The sequence below is a fragment of the Parasteatoda tepidariorum genome, chromosome 3 (assembly GCF_982258835.1).
Source record: "Parasteatoda tepidariorum strain Cologne lab strain chromosome 3, Ptep-v5.0, whole genome shotgun sequence".
In the NCBI taxonomy this organism is placed as follows: Eukaryota; Metazoa; Arthropoda; class Arachnida; order Araneae; family Theridiidae; genus Parasteatoda; species Parasteatoda tepidariorum.
In genome coordinates, this window is record NC_141757.1 from 11,011,833 (window position 1) to 11,026,938 (window position 15,106).

General features: G+C 28.8%; 1 protein-coding gene across 4 annotated transcripts in view; it reads right to left on the reverse strand.

Annotated features, from left to right (window-relative positions):
• Positions 1 to 15,106, reverse strand: part of mv (lysosomal-trafficking regulator mauve) — a 132,028-nt gene that overhangs the window by 101,194 nt on the left and 15,728 nt on the right. For 3 of the 4 annotated variants that reach the window (XM_087158775.1, XM_087158773.1, XM_087158774.1), the window contains exons 5-9: positions 13,709 to 13,799; positions 9,725 to 10,327; positions 7,589 to 9,252; positions 5,638 to 5,790; positions 1,336 to 1,435 (exon numbers count right to left, since the gene is read on the reverse strand). In XM_087158775.1, coding sequence (XP_087014901.1) covers positions 1,336 to 1,435; positions 5,638 to 5,790; positions 7,589 to 9,252; positions 9,725 to 10,327; positions 13,709 to 13,799 — 2,611 coding nt within the window. The remainder of the gene's footprint in view (positions 1 to 1,335; positions 1,436 to 5,637; positions 5,791 to 7,588; positions 9,253 to 9,724; positions 10,328 to 13,708; positions 13,800 to 15,106) is intronic. The other variant, XM_087158776.1, reaches the window with a different exon arrangement.

Consider the following 15,106-nt stretch of genomic DNA (forward strand, 5'->3'; position numbering starts at 1 on the left):
GACCAACAAAAGAGTAAAATGAAATATTAATGTATAGTTGGTTCTTACAAAAATTTTTTTTTTAATATATGTTATAAAAGGTTAAAATGAAATAGAAAAAAATTAGCATTAATGCAACAATTGTAACAATTTATCGACAAACATTGCTGTTAGCGATTGTCAAAAAAATGTGCGATTGGTAGTTTTGCTGAGAAAAAATAATTCACAGATTTCTTTGAATGGGAGTAGAAAAGTTTTCAGAAAAAGAGTGCAATATAAAATCTATTATTATTAAATTATAACCAACGTTTTTTGGAGAATTTTATAAAGTTAAAAATACAAAAACATTTTGTCAAAATAGAAAAAAAAATTACCGCCAAAGTATCGGAACAAACTTGAGCCCATGGATTCAGCCCAAGGACAGAATTTAAAAACAGAAGCTAATATCCTAATCCCTTTTTCCATCTCCACCAGAATCTTTCCTAAATTGCACAATCAAATAGCGGTCAAAGGTTTCTGCATTCGTTTAGCAACCGTGGGAGAATTTTATGTGGTATTCTAGTTTGACAGAGCTGTAATGGAGCAAATTTTGATGCAAGCAAAGTATCGCTAAGTTGATGATATTTCAACGGTTTGGCGATACATTTCCGTTTAAAAAAAAGTGGGTATAATGGATGAAATAATATAGCTTAAGAAAATTAGTAAATAATTTAAATTAGTGAAATTAAAAAAATTATCAAAGAAAAAATTTCCAGCTTTTCTTTAAAATTCCCTGATTTTCCAGGTTTTTATCCAAATTTCCCTGATATTTCCAGGTTTTTTCCAGTATAAAAAAAATTCCCTGATAATTCCAGGTTTTCAAGGTGGGTGGCCACCCTGTATTAGCCCCCATGAGAAGATCAGAGAGATTTTTCGGTTCAATATCAGAGGGTGGAAAATGAAGCCTGAAATTGAAAACATCTTGCAAAATGCAGCCGAGTTGCACACGAGAGTGCAATGATCTCACCAAACCCAGCTCAGTAGATGCACATGTGGACTCACACGTATATTGTCAAACATACAAAATGATTGGTGCTTTCATATGCTATGGTCCGACGGTACGCCAAAATGGATTGTGGTTAAATGAATAATGAAAACATTGAATAGAACAATGTGAAAAGCATGCTTTTGCATAATGCGTGGTGAAAATCAACATGGTAAAGAAAAAAATTTCATTTTCGAAAAGGAAAAATTAAGTACATTTTAAAAAGACACAATGAAAAAAACCCTTTAAGGACTTTTAAAAAAGGAAAATAAAAAATAAGCATCTTTAACCACTTTCTAAAAACGCTACGCACCATGCTAAAAGTGACATACCATTGCTTCCCTCTGTGTCACCACAATAACTTTCATTGGAGTGAGTTTCAGTTCCTGAAGATGAAGTTGTATCATCAATTACATCAAATGCATCTTGAAGCTATAATAACAAGCATAAAAATTTTAAAGCATTAATTAAAAGCTTTTTTCTTAGAAACAGCATACCATTAAATTTAATTAAATCACATGACTTGCTATTTTCACGACTCCTCTAGATCAGACACAACGGAGTGCTTTAGCCTAAAACCACATAGGCGTGATCTAAACATGCGTGCCTCAAACAACAATCTACAAGCCAATATTGGGGCGCCTATCTATTCAAAAATGGACCAATATCATTTTCTATGTAGGTCCTTTAAATATTTATAATGTTGGGTAAACATTGAGATGTCTAGATTTTTCAATATTAGTGAATCTTGTTCCAATATTGAAAGTCATTCTAGGACCAATATTGAAAAATCTAGACATCTCAATATAGGTCCCTTGGCACATGTTCTTATGGGATCCATATTAGCCAATTTTGAGCCCAACTGCAGCCAATGTAAAATTGCTGCCAGGGGAGATTTAATAATTTTAAACAACAATAAGTATGTTCAACTATGCTTGTAGATTTTGCCCAGCATTACAAATTTTTATCAATGTTAAATCTTTCTCTTTCATATATTAGCTAAGAGCATGTGAAGTTCTCACTACCTACGTTCCTGGCCTTTTGCCTTAAATAAAATTAAAACTATAATTCTTCCATTACTGAATTTTTGAAGTATCACCAGTCACCATGATCATGTTCAAAACTCATACGTTAAAACCATAAACATACATAAGTGCATACTAGTAATTTGTGCTATCTTTCCTGATGAAAAAATTCTTGCAACACTCTGCTCTTTATAGCTGCAAAGTATTAAATACTTGAAAAAGAATCGGGATTTGAGATCTATAAATTACGTGAATACGAATCACGAGGTTTGAGTTTTGAAACAAATGAATATAAATTGCAAAATATGTAATTTATAAATCAGGAGAATGAATATTGCAATGTTTGATTTTAAAAGCGCGTGAGGTCCAAAAGTGGACATGCTGCGCCAAACAATACGGTAAAAACAGTTCAAAAGACATAGTGCATGCAACACTTTAATTGTTGTACAATTATAACTGATAAAATCGTATAAGTTGATGAATAAAATCAGATAAAAAGGTGTGAATGTGAGATAAAATACATGAAGTAAGTAAAATGCTTGCGAAAGTGAATAAAATTGCAAATGTATTAAAACATTTATATACAGGTGAATAGCAATCCTTGATTTTGAAATATCTTGAAAAAGAATTGCAATGCAAGATTTTTTATTCGCTTAAACACAAGTCACGATGTTTGAATCTTAAATCGGAGAAGTATGAATCATGATAAGTAATTGATAAAGTGGATAAATGAGAATCACGATGTGAAAATTTTAAATCATGATCCTTGACTTTTATTTTTTTTTCTTTAAAGAATTAAATTTTATCTATTAGGAATATAATTTGAGACCAATTGTATTTTGCCAATTCTAAGAGGGGAAATCGTTTGTTTTCCTTTTTTTACTTATCATTTAGAGCCATCAAGGAAATCAGGTTGTTGAAGATAAGAAAAAAACCAACTTTTTTCAATAAATCTAATTTTAAAAATTTTTTTAAAAATTAAAACAAAAAATTATTCCAGCAGAAATTATCAGATTTTAGATATTGGAAATGAAAAATATAGCAAATTTTTGGTATTATACTGTAACACAATCACACCTGGTATTTTAACAATTACAAATCAAAGACAGAAACAACTACCAAAATAAACTGTAAGATATGCTTACATTCGTGTTATAAAATGAACTCAGAATTGTTATAAATTCAATGTACTGAAAGAGTTTGTAGGGGAATGAAATTTTATGATGGTTGCTTTATTCCACATTTCAGAGAATCAGGGGACAACAGACTATTTATACATCATTTTAAACAGTTGAGAACTAATAGTATATAAAATAAACCAATATTATCCTGCATATTAGGGACACACAACCTGCAGCACGTGAGCTGTTGATGCGTGGCGTGCGGCATCACCTGATCACAAGGAAAAAAATATTTATATATACTGCTTATATTTTTTTTAAAAAAATTTTAAAATCGAATATTCTCAAACATGGAGTCAAGTCATAACTTTTAAACACATTCAAATTACAGTGAATCCTGCACAAACAGTGGTATGACAGCTGTAGAAGTGTGGCTTGCAGCATCACCTGATTATAATGAAAAAAAGAATTACACGTATAGTTACATTTTTTTGGAAAAATAAAAAAAATCTAAAATTTTGATACTTGTATTCAAGTCATAACTTTTAAACATGCTCAAACTATGAAGATTCCATTGTAAATCTGTGTGATTTTTCAATTGTTTTTCGCTAGTTATTGCAACTGATTTCTACACGGTTCTAAAAACCTGAACATTTCTAATACGATATTATTACTACTTTTACACTTACTTTTGACATGCTTTATAAGTGTCAAAATCATCGTTTGTTCAAGTGATCTTTTAATCATATTTTCTGCAATTATTAATAGCTTTTCATGTGAATATTAAAAGTACATTATTCTTTAATACATTATGATTCAAGAGTTTCAAATTGTGCATTTAAAAATAACTTTATTGAGCTTTATTTGTGGTTTTTAAACTCCCAATATTTTTAATGCAATATTATTACAACTCTCAAGTTCAAAATTGCACATTTTAATAATTAATTTCAACTTGCTTAATTTGTGCCAATTTATTCGTAAGTCCAAGTTATTTCTTGATAATTTTTTCTAAAAATTTTTTTACTAATCATTTCCACGTGTTACTTAACAAACTAATATTTTAAAACATTATTATAACGCATGAAATTCAGAAATAAGTGGAGGAAAAAAATAATTTTTAACTGTTTATAACTTTGTTTCTAATTTTTGTAGCTTAAAGGACCTTTTAAGATGATCATGAAACCTCATTAGTCACTAAATATAAACATAATTAAGGAGAAAAAACAATGTTAACAAAATGTTGAATCTTATCTTGTACTATAATGCTTTTGTTTAAATTTAAATTATTTTAAACCTCATGAATTTTCTTTAATTTTTTATGAAAATTACAGAGCTAACTTATTTAACAAAAAAAATTTTTTTTACTATGGGATGTGATAAAAAAGCATAAATTTTCCCTTTATTTTATATTTATTTCGGTAAATCTATTTTTTGATAAGGAAATTTAACTTTTCAAAAACTATCAGAAATATTTAAAAGTATTTAACTTGACACATATACATTACAAAGTTGAGATAAAAAGGATTTAGGGCCTAAAACACTGATATTTTCATAAAAACTATCGTAATTGCTGTCAACAGCATAAATATTCGGGAACTTATTCGTCTATCCGTAGGGTTGCCACAGAAGAAAATGAACAAAGTCGTTGTTTTAGTAGCCTAAAGCATAAAAATAGTTGCCTAATTAAGAACAAAAATTCATAAAGAATATGACTAAAATTTTATTAAATGACTTGTCATATACCATGATCCATTTAGTCAAGTTGGTGTCAAATATGATAATTTTTAAACAAACGTTAGTGTTATAGCATTAAATTTTGACATAAAAAAAATTAGTATGTTTGCCGAAAATTAATTACTTTTAATTGCTAGAATTCATTCAAAAAATGATTTTTCATTAAAAAGAAACATATTTTTTTCTAAAATATTTCCCCTTATCAATAATTGATTCAGCAAACCTGTATTGTAAAAAGCGATTACTCAAATTTGAAATTTACACATCGTAATATCGTGTTAAAAATTGGGTTTTTCAAAATCATGCAGAATTTTGTAGCAATTACAGTTGAAAAGGCAATCGAAAAACGAAATAGACTTACAATGAAATCTGTGCAAATTAAATTAATTAAAAATCGATGACTCAAATTTGAAATTCAAAATTTTCAAAACTTTTTATTTCTAAAGAAAAAATATTCAGTGTGTTAAGAAGCTCCCGGGGGCCACAAGTTTTTAACCCAATTTATGCTTTAAAAAAACATCACAAGCAGTATAGAAAAGTCTCCCAAAAGTCCTTTTCCTGAAAATAGTTGCCATTTTTAGCTTTTTCCGGCAAAAAAAAAAAAAAGTTGTCATAGTCACTCTATGCCAAAAAAAATTGCAATTAGTTACATTTTAGTTGCCTGTGGAAAACCTGTATCTACAGTGCAAGTGGCCTTTCACTGAGAAAGGTTGTGCATCCCAAGAATATGATTGAGATTATAAATTGTTCCAACCTTTAAATGGGAAGAAGTAGAAACAAAGAATGGTGTTGAAAAACAGCACTTTAAAATAAAGTTGAAGAGTAGTCCAAGATGTTTCACATAATTAGGAAAATGCTTTATTAAATCCAACTTTACTTCTTCCAGAAATGAAATTCTTTCAGACTTCTAAAAAATATTTGAAAAAAAGAAGAAAAATTTAATAATGTGTGAGAAATTGGTTATATTTCTGTTACAAAAGCAGTTTTTTATTGAAATAATAAAAGAAAAAAATAATTTATACTAAATTCAAAGCATGCTCAAATTTAAAGTGCAATAAATTCTGCCATTGAATAATTACATTGGCAAATATTAAATAGCAAAATAATTAAAAAATAAAATAATTTTTTACCTTTTATTGAACTTTATGAACTTGTTATTTTTAAAATTAAGTTTTTTAAATTCACATTAATAAATTATTACATTCTATATCATTATACTAAAAGAATATTTTTTAGGTCCAGTCTTTTTTAAATAAATCTTATTATAAAATTAGATAATGATGAGATAATTTTTTCAGTGAGTGTTCTTAACAAAAAAAAAAAAAAAAAAAAATTTCCAGACACATTACATTATTATTATTACAATCAAGCACTGACAAAACTTATAGCCAGTTGTAGTTGTTAGGAATTCTCATTAGCGTGCTAATAGAATTATTTTATTTATAACCATCGTTGAACAGCCGACATAATTGTTTGGTTTATGACTACTATTGTTCAACTCCATAGCCTTGTAATTTTGAACCTAATTCAGAAGACAAAAGAACTCCTGTATCAAGCATTAGGAGAAATTTGCCTTCATGGAGGACTGTTTGATGAAAATAACACGCATTTACGTTACATGGAAATGAAGATTATCCACTGTTAGTCTGACGACTCTAACCCATGATCCGTCTACCACAGAGGATATTTTACGCCAGCACTGCGGTCGGTATAAGCCGGATGGAGAATTCATATCGACCAGCCATTGCTGGGATTCGAACCCAGTTCACCTCATTGGATGGCGAAGGTTCTATCACCTGAGCCATCACGGCTTTAATAGAATTATTGTGACTATCACATTTGCTGTAAAATAAATCGATAGCTTTTCACAGACATACTTGGTCATATTTTATTAAAATGGGTCATATCTATGCCTTTTATCAGAAAAAGAGTAAAATATTCAATTAAAAAATCAAATTCAGCAAAATTTTATGAAAATAAAAGATTTTGAATAGTGATGCTAAATATTTTATGGAAAAAAAGCTATGAAATAAACACCAAAGTCATAGATAAATGAATAATTGTTACATTTAATAAGGTTGGAAGTAGAGCAATACAAGTTGCGAAACTGCAGAGGTCGCTACTTTTTTCTTAGTTTGTAGTGATTCCTAGCAACTACTTTTTACATTTAGTAAAGAAACAATGCATATTCAAACACACAAAGTTTCCCTGTGGCAGAATCGTGGCGACATTGTCGCAAAACGTCACGTAGTTCTAGCAGAAAGAATTCTCCTTTAGAAGGTAAAAAATTCTGGTTTTCTTCACTGCAGAAATTTTCCACAATTTTTCTCCTTCTAAAATTAAAATCTGGTAAATTTTTAAGTTAATTGCATTAAAAAAAGAAGAAATGCTGCACATTTTTGATAAGGAGAAAAAACAAAAAAAACATGTAGAATTTAAAAAATGAAATGTATGAAATTTGTTTATCAGCAAAAGTATGAAGGCTTGTACACCCAAGTTTTTAATTTACCAAACAACTACCAAATGTTTATTTATTCTAATACTAACAAATAACTTGTTCATAAATTTTGGTAAATCTTTAATCAATTTGTATTAAAAAAAAGAAATATACTACATATTTTTGATAAGGTGAAAAAATAATATCCATGATTCTGCATAATTTAAATATCACTAGTGTCAGTACAATAATAAAAACTTAAACTTACCTCTCTCATATTTGTGACACAGACTGATAGTAGGTTTTGAGTCAAAAGTAACAAATATTTTGCTATTGCAGGTTTTTCCTCTACAGTTTGTTCTGTTAAAACTACATTCAAATTTTCTAACAAAGTAAAAAACATGCAATATCCAGACCGAAAACTTTTCTCACTTATAACAAAGCAAAAATATTCATTGCTCAAATCGGAGGCAATCTCTTGGTAGCATTTCCATAGATCACAAAGAATGCTGATTTCTTCTTCATTAATAACAACATTGCTGCTGTCTAACACAGTGGTGTCTTCAAACAATGAGGATGTTGATGATGATAAGTTTTTGTTGTACTTAGAATGGAGCAATGTTTTAAACTTCTGATGAAAATTAGAAGTTCTTTCTAATAGTAATAGACTAAAAGTGTTTGAAGTTGGATATTGTGAAAAAGTTGCAGATTTATTTTCATCATCAATTTCCATTCCATTTACACATTCAGATGATATTAAAATTTTAAACACTAATAAAGAGGCACGCCTAAATTCAGGCAATAAGATAAACTGATGGAGCATCCTCACGCCACCAAAACCAACAAATATGGCAGCCAAAGAATTATCACAAAGAGCAAGCTGTAGAATTGATAACATGCACTTACTTCTAATTCTAAAGAAGTCTTGCCCAGACAATTTGAGTGAATTCCAAACTTCAGGTAAAATGACTCGCAAAAAAAGTTGGTTTCTCAAATCAGATATACCATCAGAGAATATTCGAACTAAATGCCTAGAAATGTTTTCAACAACTTCAGCTGGAGCTGAAAGATTCAACAAATCACGATAGATTCCGAAGGATGACCAAAAGGGTGATCCTGCACTTAGTTCTGCATTCAGAAGCTGTATTTTATCCTCTTGGGATATGGAATTGTGCATTTTCTCAACAAATGCAGAAAGAGAAAATTCATTCTTGTTGACTCTTTTAGTACAAAAGATACATTCAGATTTATTTTTTGATAAGAGACCTAACTGACGATACAAATGCTTTTCAACGAGGATCAAAATAAAATTTTGTGATTCATATTCATAGTTGCTAAATTTACTGAAGACAGTTTTCGTGACGTAATCGGGGTTAATGCAGCAACATATTCCGCATATTTTTAGTAATCTAATCACTTCACAGTATATATTTTGAGACAAAGGTAGTGATAGCAATTCCAATAAAATAGAACTCATCTTCGCAACAGAACAAACCGGTTCTTTCGTAATTACACAACTGCTAGCGGATGAGCCGAATATGTCAAAATGATGATGGATTAGATTCCAAGCCCCCTCTCTCTCAGTACCGCAAACCACTGCTATTTTTTCAATCTTCATCAGTACTATAATATCTTTAACCAAGTTTGCTAAATCACTTATTTCTTCAAATGATTCTGTCGTATTTAATTTAGCCAAATATGAAACGAGCTTGTAGAAGTTTTGGCAGTTTGATACAAATGTCCATATCACATTAATAACTTTAGAAAATTCATAGCAACATAATTCAACTGTATTGTATATTAGCAACAAACAACCTTTATATGTTTCACAAACAAAATGTAAACTATTCTCTTCTTGGAAAAATGATACAGTTTCACATATTGATAACAGGGATGAAACAACCTCATTTTCCTCTAGAGCACCAGTATAAGCTAATAAAAAAATAATTAAATATAGATATCACACATAATATTACAAATAATAACTTATAAAATTTAAACAAATTTTAAAGTTCTATAATTATATGAATTTAAATTATATTAATTTTTAAACATATATGACATTAAAACTTTTCCTTCAAGTTCAGTTTGATAATTTAAATGTATTTACTACTGGGTAAAAAATAAGAGAGTAAATTTAACTTAGAGAAATTTTAAATTTAAATTTTTATTTTGTTTTCCTAGATTTGAATTTTTATTCCAAACTTAAGAAGTTTAATTTTATTTCAGGTTGTGTCAGAACTTTAGATCCTACAGACTTACAGTTCCTAAAGTCTAACGGAATCATTGGTATGATTTTTTAAAAAAAAACAGATTCATTCTTTACAAACAAAGATACATTATGGTAAAATAGAGTAACACCATAATTGCAAAAATATTAAATTCATAAGAAGACGTTACTTACATGAGGAGTTATTAGTGACTGCAGCAGAGAGGAAGACCAGCTTCAGAAGGTGTGACTGCAGGCTGTGCAAACTTCCTTTCGGCCAGTCATAAAAATGATAACGACCATTGAACAAGTCTTTCAGAGTACTCAAAGAGAATTCCAATATTAAAGGAGAAGCACAGGTGACATACTCGCTGCTTTTTTGATCGAGAAGAGTGCTCTCTTGGAGTAAATTTATCATGAAATGCATGAAATCTACAACTGAAATGTGGTAAGACGAAAAATGGGGCGGATAATTCAACTCAAGCTCGCTCTCCTCCCCAGAGTCTGAAGAAACACTGTTTTGCAATGGATTGATGCGGTTGACTTTTTGCAAAGCTTTCAGCTGGGAGGCTGGAATGGCTACCGGTTCGAATAAAATTTGATCTTCGCCCGAACTAGAGTTTCTGTCGGATGGCTTGAACTTTTTTCTTCTTTTCCTTTTCTTGCTGAGGAAATTTTGCTTTTTCTTTAAAATAAGGTGACTTGGCCACTTCCAACTTATATTGTGAGCTCTATTTCGCTGAGAGAAAATGAAGCAAGATTCAATTGACATATACTTAGGCTTCCTTTGTAAGGCTTCTATAAATAAAATATAAAATAATAAATTGTGAGGCAGAAGTTAAGAACTGACTACATACACATACAATATTTGTTGTTAAAATATTCAGACCTGGAAAAGTGATGATACTAAAGCCCCCCCCCCATAGCAGAATCACAGTGACATTGTTGCAAAATGTTACAGAGTTCTTGCAGAAAGATTTCTCTTTTGAAAAGTAAAAAAAAAAAAAAAATTTAACTTTTTTCTTCCAACAGAAATTTACACATAATATTTGAATCATGCATTTAGACAATCACTTTTTGACGCGCTCAATCTACGACGATAGTAATGTAAATCGACGTAATGTGTCGATCGTATTTGCGCCAGTTATTGCTATTGATTTTCACGTGGCTTTTAAATATCCCAATATATTTCAAACAATATAGAAAATTCTAATTGTGCATTTGAGTATTTACTTTTTAAGGCAATAATTCTATAAAATTTTTGGCAGTTATTGCTAATGATTTCTCCATAATTTTTAAATCCAATATTTTTTATACAATATTATTTATTTCAACAACCTAATGAAACCAAATACGCATTTGAGGAGCACGATTCGTGTGATTTCGTCATCGATCTTTTTCCCCAGAAATTACTACTACGTATTTCACGATTTTTAGTTTTTTTTTTATTGTGATGATTATTTACAAAATGCAAAGGAAACAATTTGCGTGACCCCTTCCCAACAAAATAAGAGAATATTACTCATAATATTAAAACAAAAAATTATTACATATTTTATTTAAAAAAATTATATATATATTTTCTTGTAAACAGAGCGCTTTTGTTATTTTAAATTAGTAACATATATATTTGTTATTATTAAAAGTATCTTGAAGAAAGATATTAGCGCTAGAGAGTTTTGTGGCAGACATCTGAAAAAAATTTCGCCACGGGGCTAAAGCCTAAATATATGCTATTACCCTTCTAAAATGGATATTTAAGATACGTTTTTAATTACTCAAAAATTAAATTAGATATAATACTAGATATAACTATTGATTTTATGGACTTATTTAATAACTCCTGATATTACTATGAGCTCTCTTGAAATACGGTCACCCGGTCACCATTTGTGGCAGATAAATATAGAGTGGCGATTAATTTTTTTTGTGTTTCAATTAAGATCCAACATTTCTTCACAATTTAATATTTTTATAAAAAAAATCAGTATGCAAATAAGTTTTTTTTAATATTTTTAATAATATTTTTATAATAACATTTTCCCTCCTATTCTTGCCTATGTTTTTAATAATCAGAGAAAAATCCTATGTTTTCTAATCTTTGCACTGCCATGTATTCCTCAAATTTCAAATTCTACATTTCGCAATAATATTGTGTAAAAAAAAGGAATTAAAAAAAAGGAACTACATGGATTTACATTATAATCAGTGCAAATTAAACTACCGTGATTGAAAATCAAAAAGTGGTTAGTCATATGCGTGATTCATTGGCTAAACAGTTTCGTATGAAAATGTTGGGACTTTCAATATTAGGTAGAAATACATGGGTGTAACAGCCGTGGTTCAAAAAACCAAGTGAATGCTCAACAAAATTGGCAAAAATCGAATCTGTGCTTAAGAAATTATAATAATTAAAATTCCTTTAAAAAAAATCAGCATTTCAAAAAACCAGGTAGAAATTGGTAACAGTAATTGCTGAAAAACCACATATATTTAAGATGAAATTGGAACAAAATTGAGCCCATGGAACAAGGATCACTAAAACATGCAATTCAATTGAATGTTAACTTTAACATTAAAATAATGAAAAAACTTATTACTTTCAAATTTATTCAGGGTGCGTAGTCAAATTTTTCAACAAAAAAATGAGCACTTTTTAAGCACTCAAAAAATATTTGTAAGCATTTTAAAAAAATGTCACAATTAGGATACGGGCACTAATAAAACATTTTCTTGGCACTGCTGAAAATTCTTTATATATATATTAACAAAAAGACATTTATTTAAATTTATAATTAAATTAACTGATATTTAAAAAAGGTTACCGAGTATACTTTTTTAGATTTAAATAAAAGTTATTTATAAAAGCATATTCAACAAAATATTAAAAAGATTAATATTATTGATCATACTGAATTATAGTTTACCAATGAAATTAACAAGATAAATAAATTCTTTTTTGCTATTATGGGAAAAATTGGCAATCTTTAGTTGGTCCCCATGATCAGCAAAAATTAGAGGGATTTTTCGGTTTGATTTCAGAAGGCGGAAAATGAAGCCTAAAATTGAAAATGTCTTTCAAAATACAGCACAGTTGCACACGAGAGTGCAAGAATTCTTTCCACTCAATCCAGCTCAATAAACGCACATGCATTCAAGGAAGTATTTCATCATACATGAAAAATGATTAGTGGACCGACCATACGCCGAAATGCAATATGTTTGAATGAATTTTGAAAACGTTAAAATAGAACAATGTGAAAACCAATTTTTCATAATTTGTAGCGAAAATTGACATAATAAAGAAAAACCTCATTTTGGAAAAGGGAAAATTAAACATTTTTTAAAAACACTCAATGAAAAAACACCTTTAAGGGATTATAAAAATTAAAAATAAGCATCTTAAAACATTTTTTAAAAACACTATGCATCATGTTATTTAAGCATTTTAATAATAAATATTAAACAATGAGATTATTAAATAATAAGGAATGCAACTTCTACCTACAAATTGTATAATTTTTGTACAAGGCTCATGATACTGTAATTTTTCTTTGAAATTTCTTGAGTCACGCGGATTTGGCAGTTTTGACCAATTTGTGACTCAACATAATAATTATAAATTTACATATAAAACCGTGCCATATTGAATTTTATAACATGAAACCCTAAATTCTAAGCAAAAATAACTATTTAATTGCAAAAACATTATACTTGAAATCACATATACATTTTTACCATTTTGTTATTTATTTTAAGAAACTCAATCATACTCTAATATGTTGTACTAAGCATTTCATTTATTTTGTAATAAGTATTTTAAATGTGAGCATTTGATTTTTACGTATGGAAGTATTCATCTAAATTTCGAATAAAAAAAAGATAGGGAGGCATTGAGGGAGGTGCTAATATTTTTGCTGGCTACCTATGCTTTTTAAATTCTTGGAGCCCTGATCATGTAAACTACTGGCCCTATTCAAATATTTTGAAGTTACCTCCATCTGCTGATAAGCAATCCTGTACTTACTGATCGAAAAGATATCTTGTCATCAGCTAGCACGATAATTTTTATTATATATATATATATATATATATATATATATATATATATATATATATATATATATACAAACACAGAGAGAATGGTTGATATATTGATATAAATATACTGTTTCTTACCAGGAATTGTTGAAGAACAATATGGAAGAGACATTAAAACAGGCACATGCAATATCAACAGCTTTATTAAATCTCTTAAACAGAACAAATTCTAAAGAAAAAAGAAAACATTAGGTAATTTATAGTTCTAATATAGATTTTCAAAACACAAATTTTTATGAGTATCAACATGCATACAAATGTTAAGCAAAAAAATTTTAAAATTTTATTGCGTAATTGACTAGAAATTTACTCCCTGATATATCATTTTTCTTCTTCCAACATCCTGATAGCCTCCCATGCAGCATGAAAGGGCAAATAAACGTTAAAAATCCGTTCGTCCGTTATAAGGTTTTGGGCTTACGTTAAAATTACGTTAATTTCACGTGATGATTTTCACCATTTCTTCATTCGTTAAAACGTATACGATAAAATTACGTTAATTTCACGTGATGATTTTCACCATTTCTTCATTCGTTAAAACGCATACGTTAAAATTACGTTAATTTCACGTAATGATTTTCACCATTTCTTCATTCGTTAAAACGTATACGTTAAAATTACGTCAATTTAACGTTATCAATTTTCCCTTTAAATAATTCGTTAAAAATACGTACTTAAAATACGTTATTTTAACGTGTACATTTTATCCATTTTTTGACCGTTTTTTAAAAACGTGTTATTAACGAAAAATTGACGTTTTGTTGCATAGTTATATTTACGTAAATTGTTTGGGATTATAAACGTAAATTTAGTGGTAAAAATGTTTCAAGCAAAAATGATGAACCTGTGAGAGCCCAAGAAAGATAATCTTTTACGTCTCACTTGAATTCGAATAAACTGAACATTGCAGATTTTCATTACAATTCATATTTAATTTTTAATACTTATAATTATTTTTGTTTTATTAAACTGGTTATAAATATTTGCTTGTTGATAATATTGAGTCGGCTCATTATCAGTAACTGACAAGGGAACTATGAGTTTTAATTCTTATATAACTAAACTATGATGAAAACTAAGAAATTTTCCAAAATACTGAATTAAGTAAAAATTTTCCACTACTTGACATGCAACGAACATAACGTAAAAACACATTATACTTAAATTTAAATTATCTCTGTCCAGAACAAGAGTCGTGGTGAAGTGGTTACAGCGTTCGCCTCAAGGGTACGGCGTCCTAGGTTCGAGCCTACTCTAGAGTGGGATGTTAATATGCGAATACTAATAATTATTATTATTCAAAGATCTTAATTTAAAAAATTTATTTTTTGTTATTATGTAAAAATTGATTCACTATTCTTTTATATTGCAATTATCGCTCGCCATACGAGTTTATAAAAAATAATTTATAATATACAATATTCTAATTATTATTTTCTACTTCAATCAACATGAAATAGAAACGATTATTTTTGG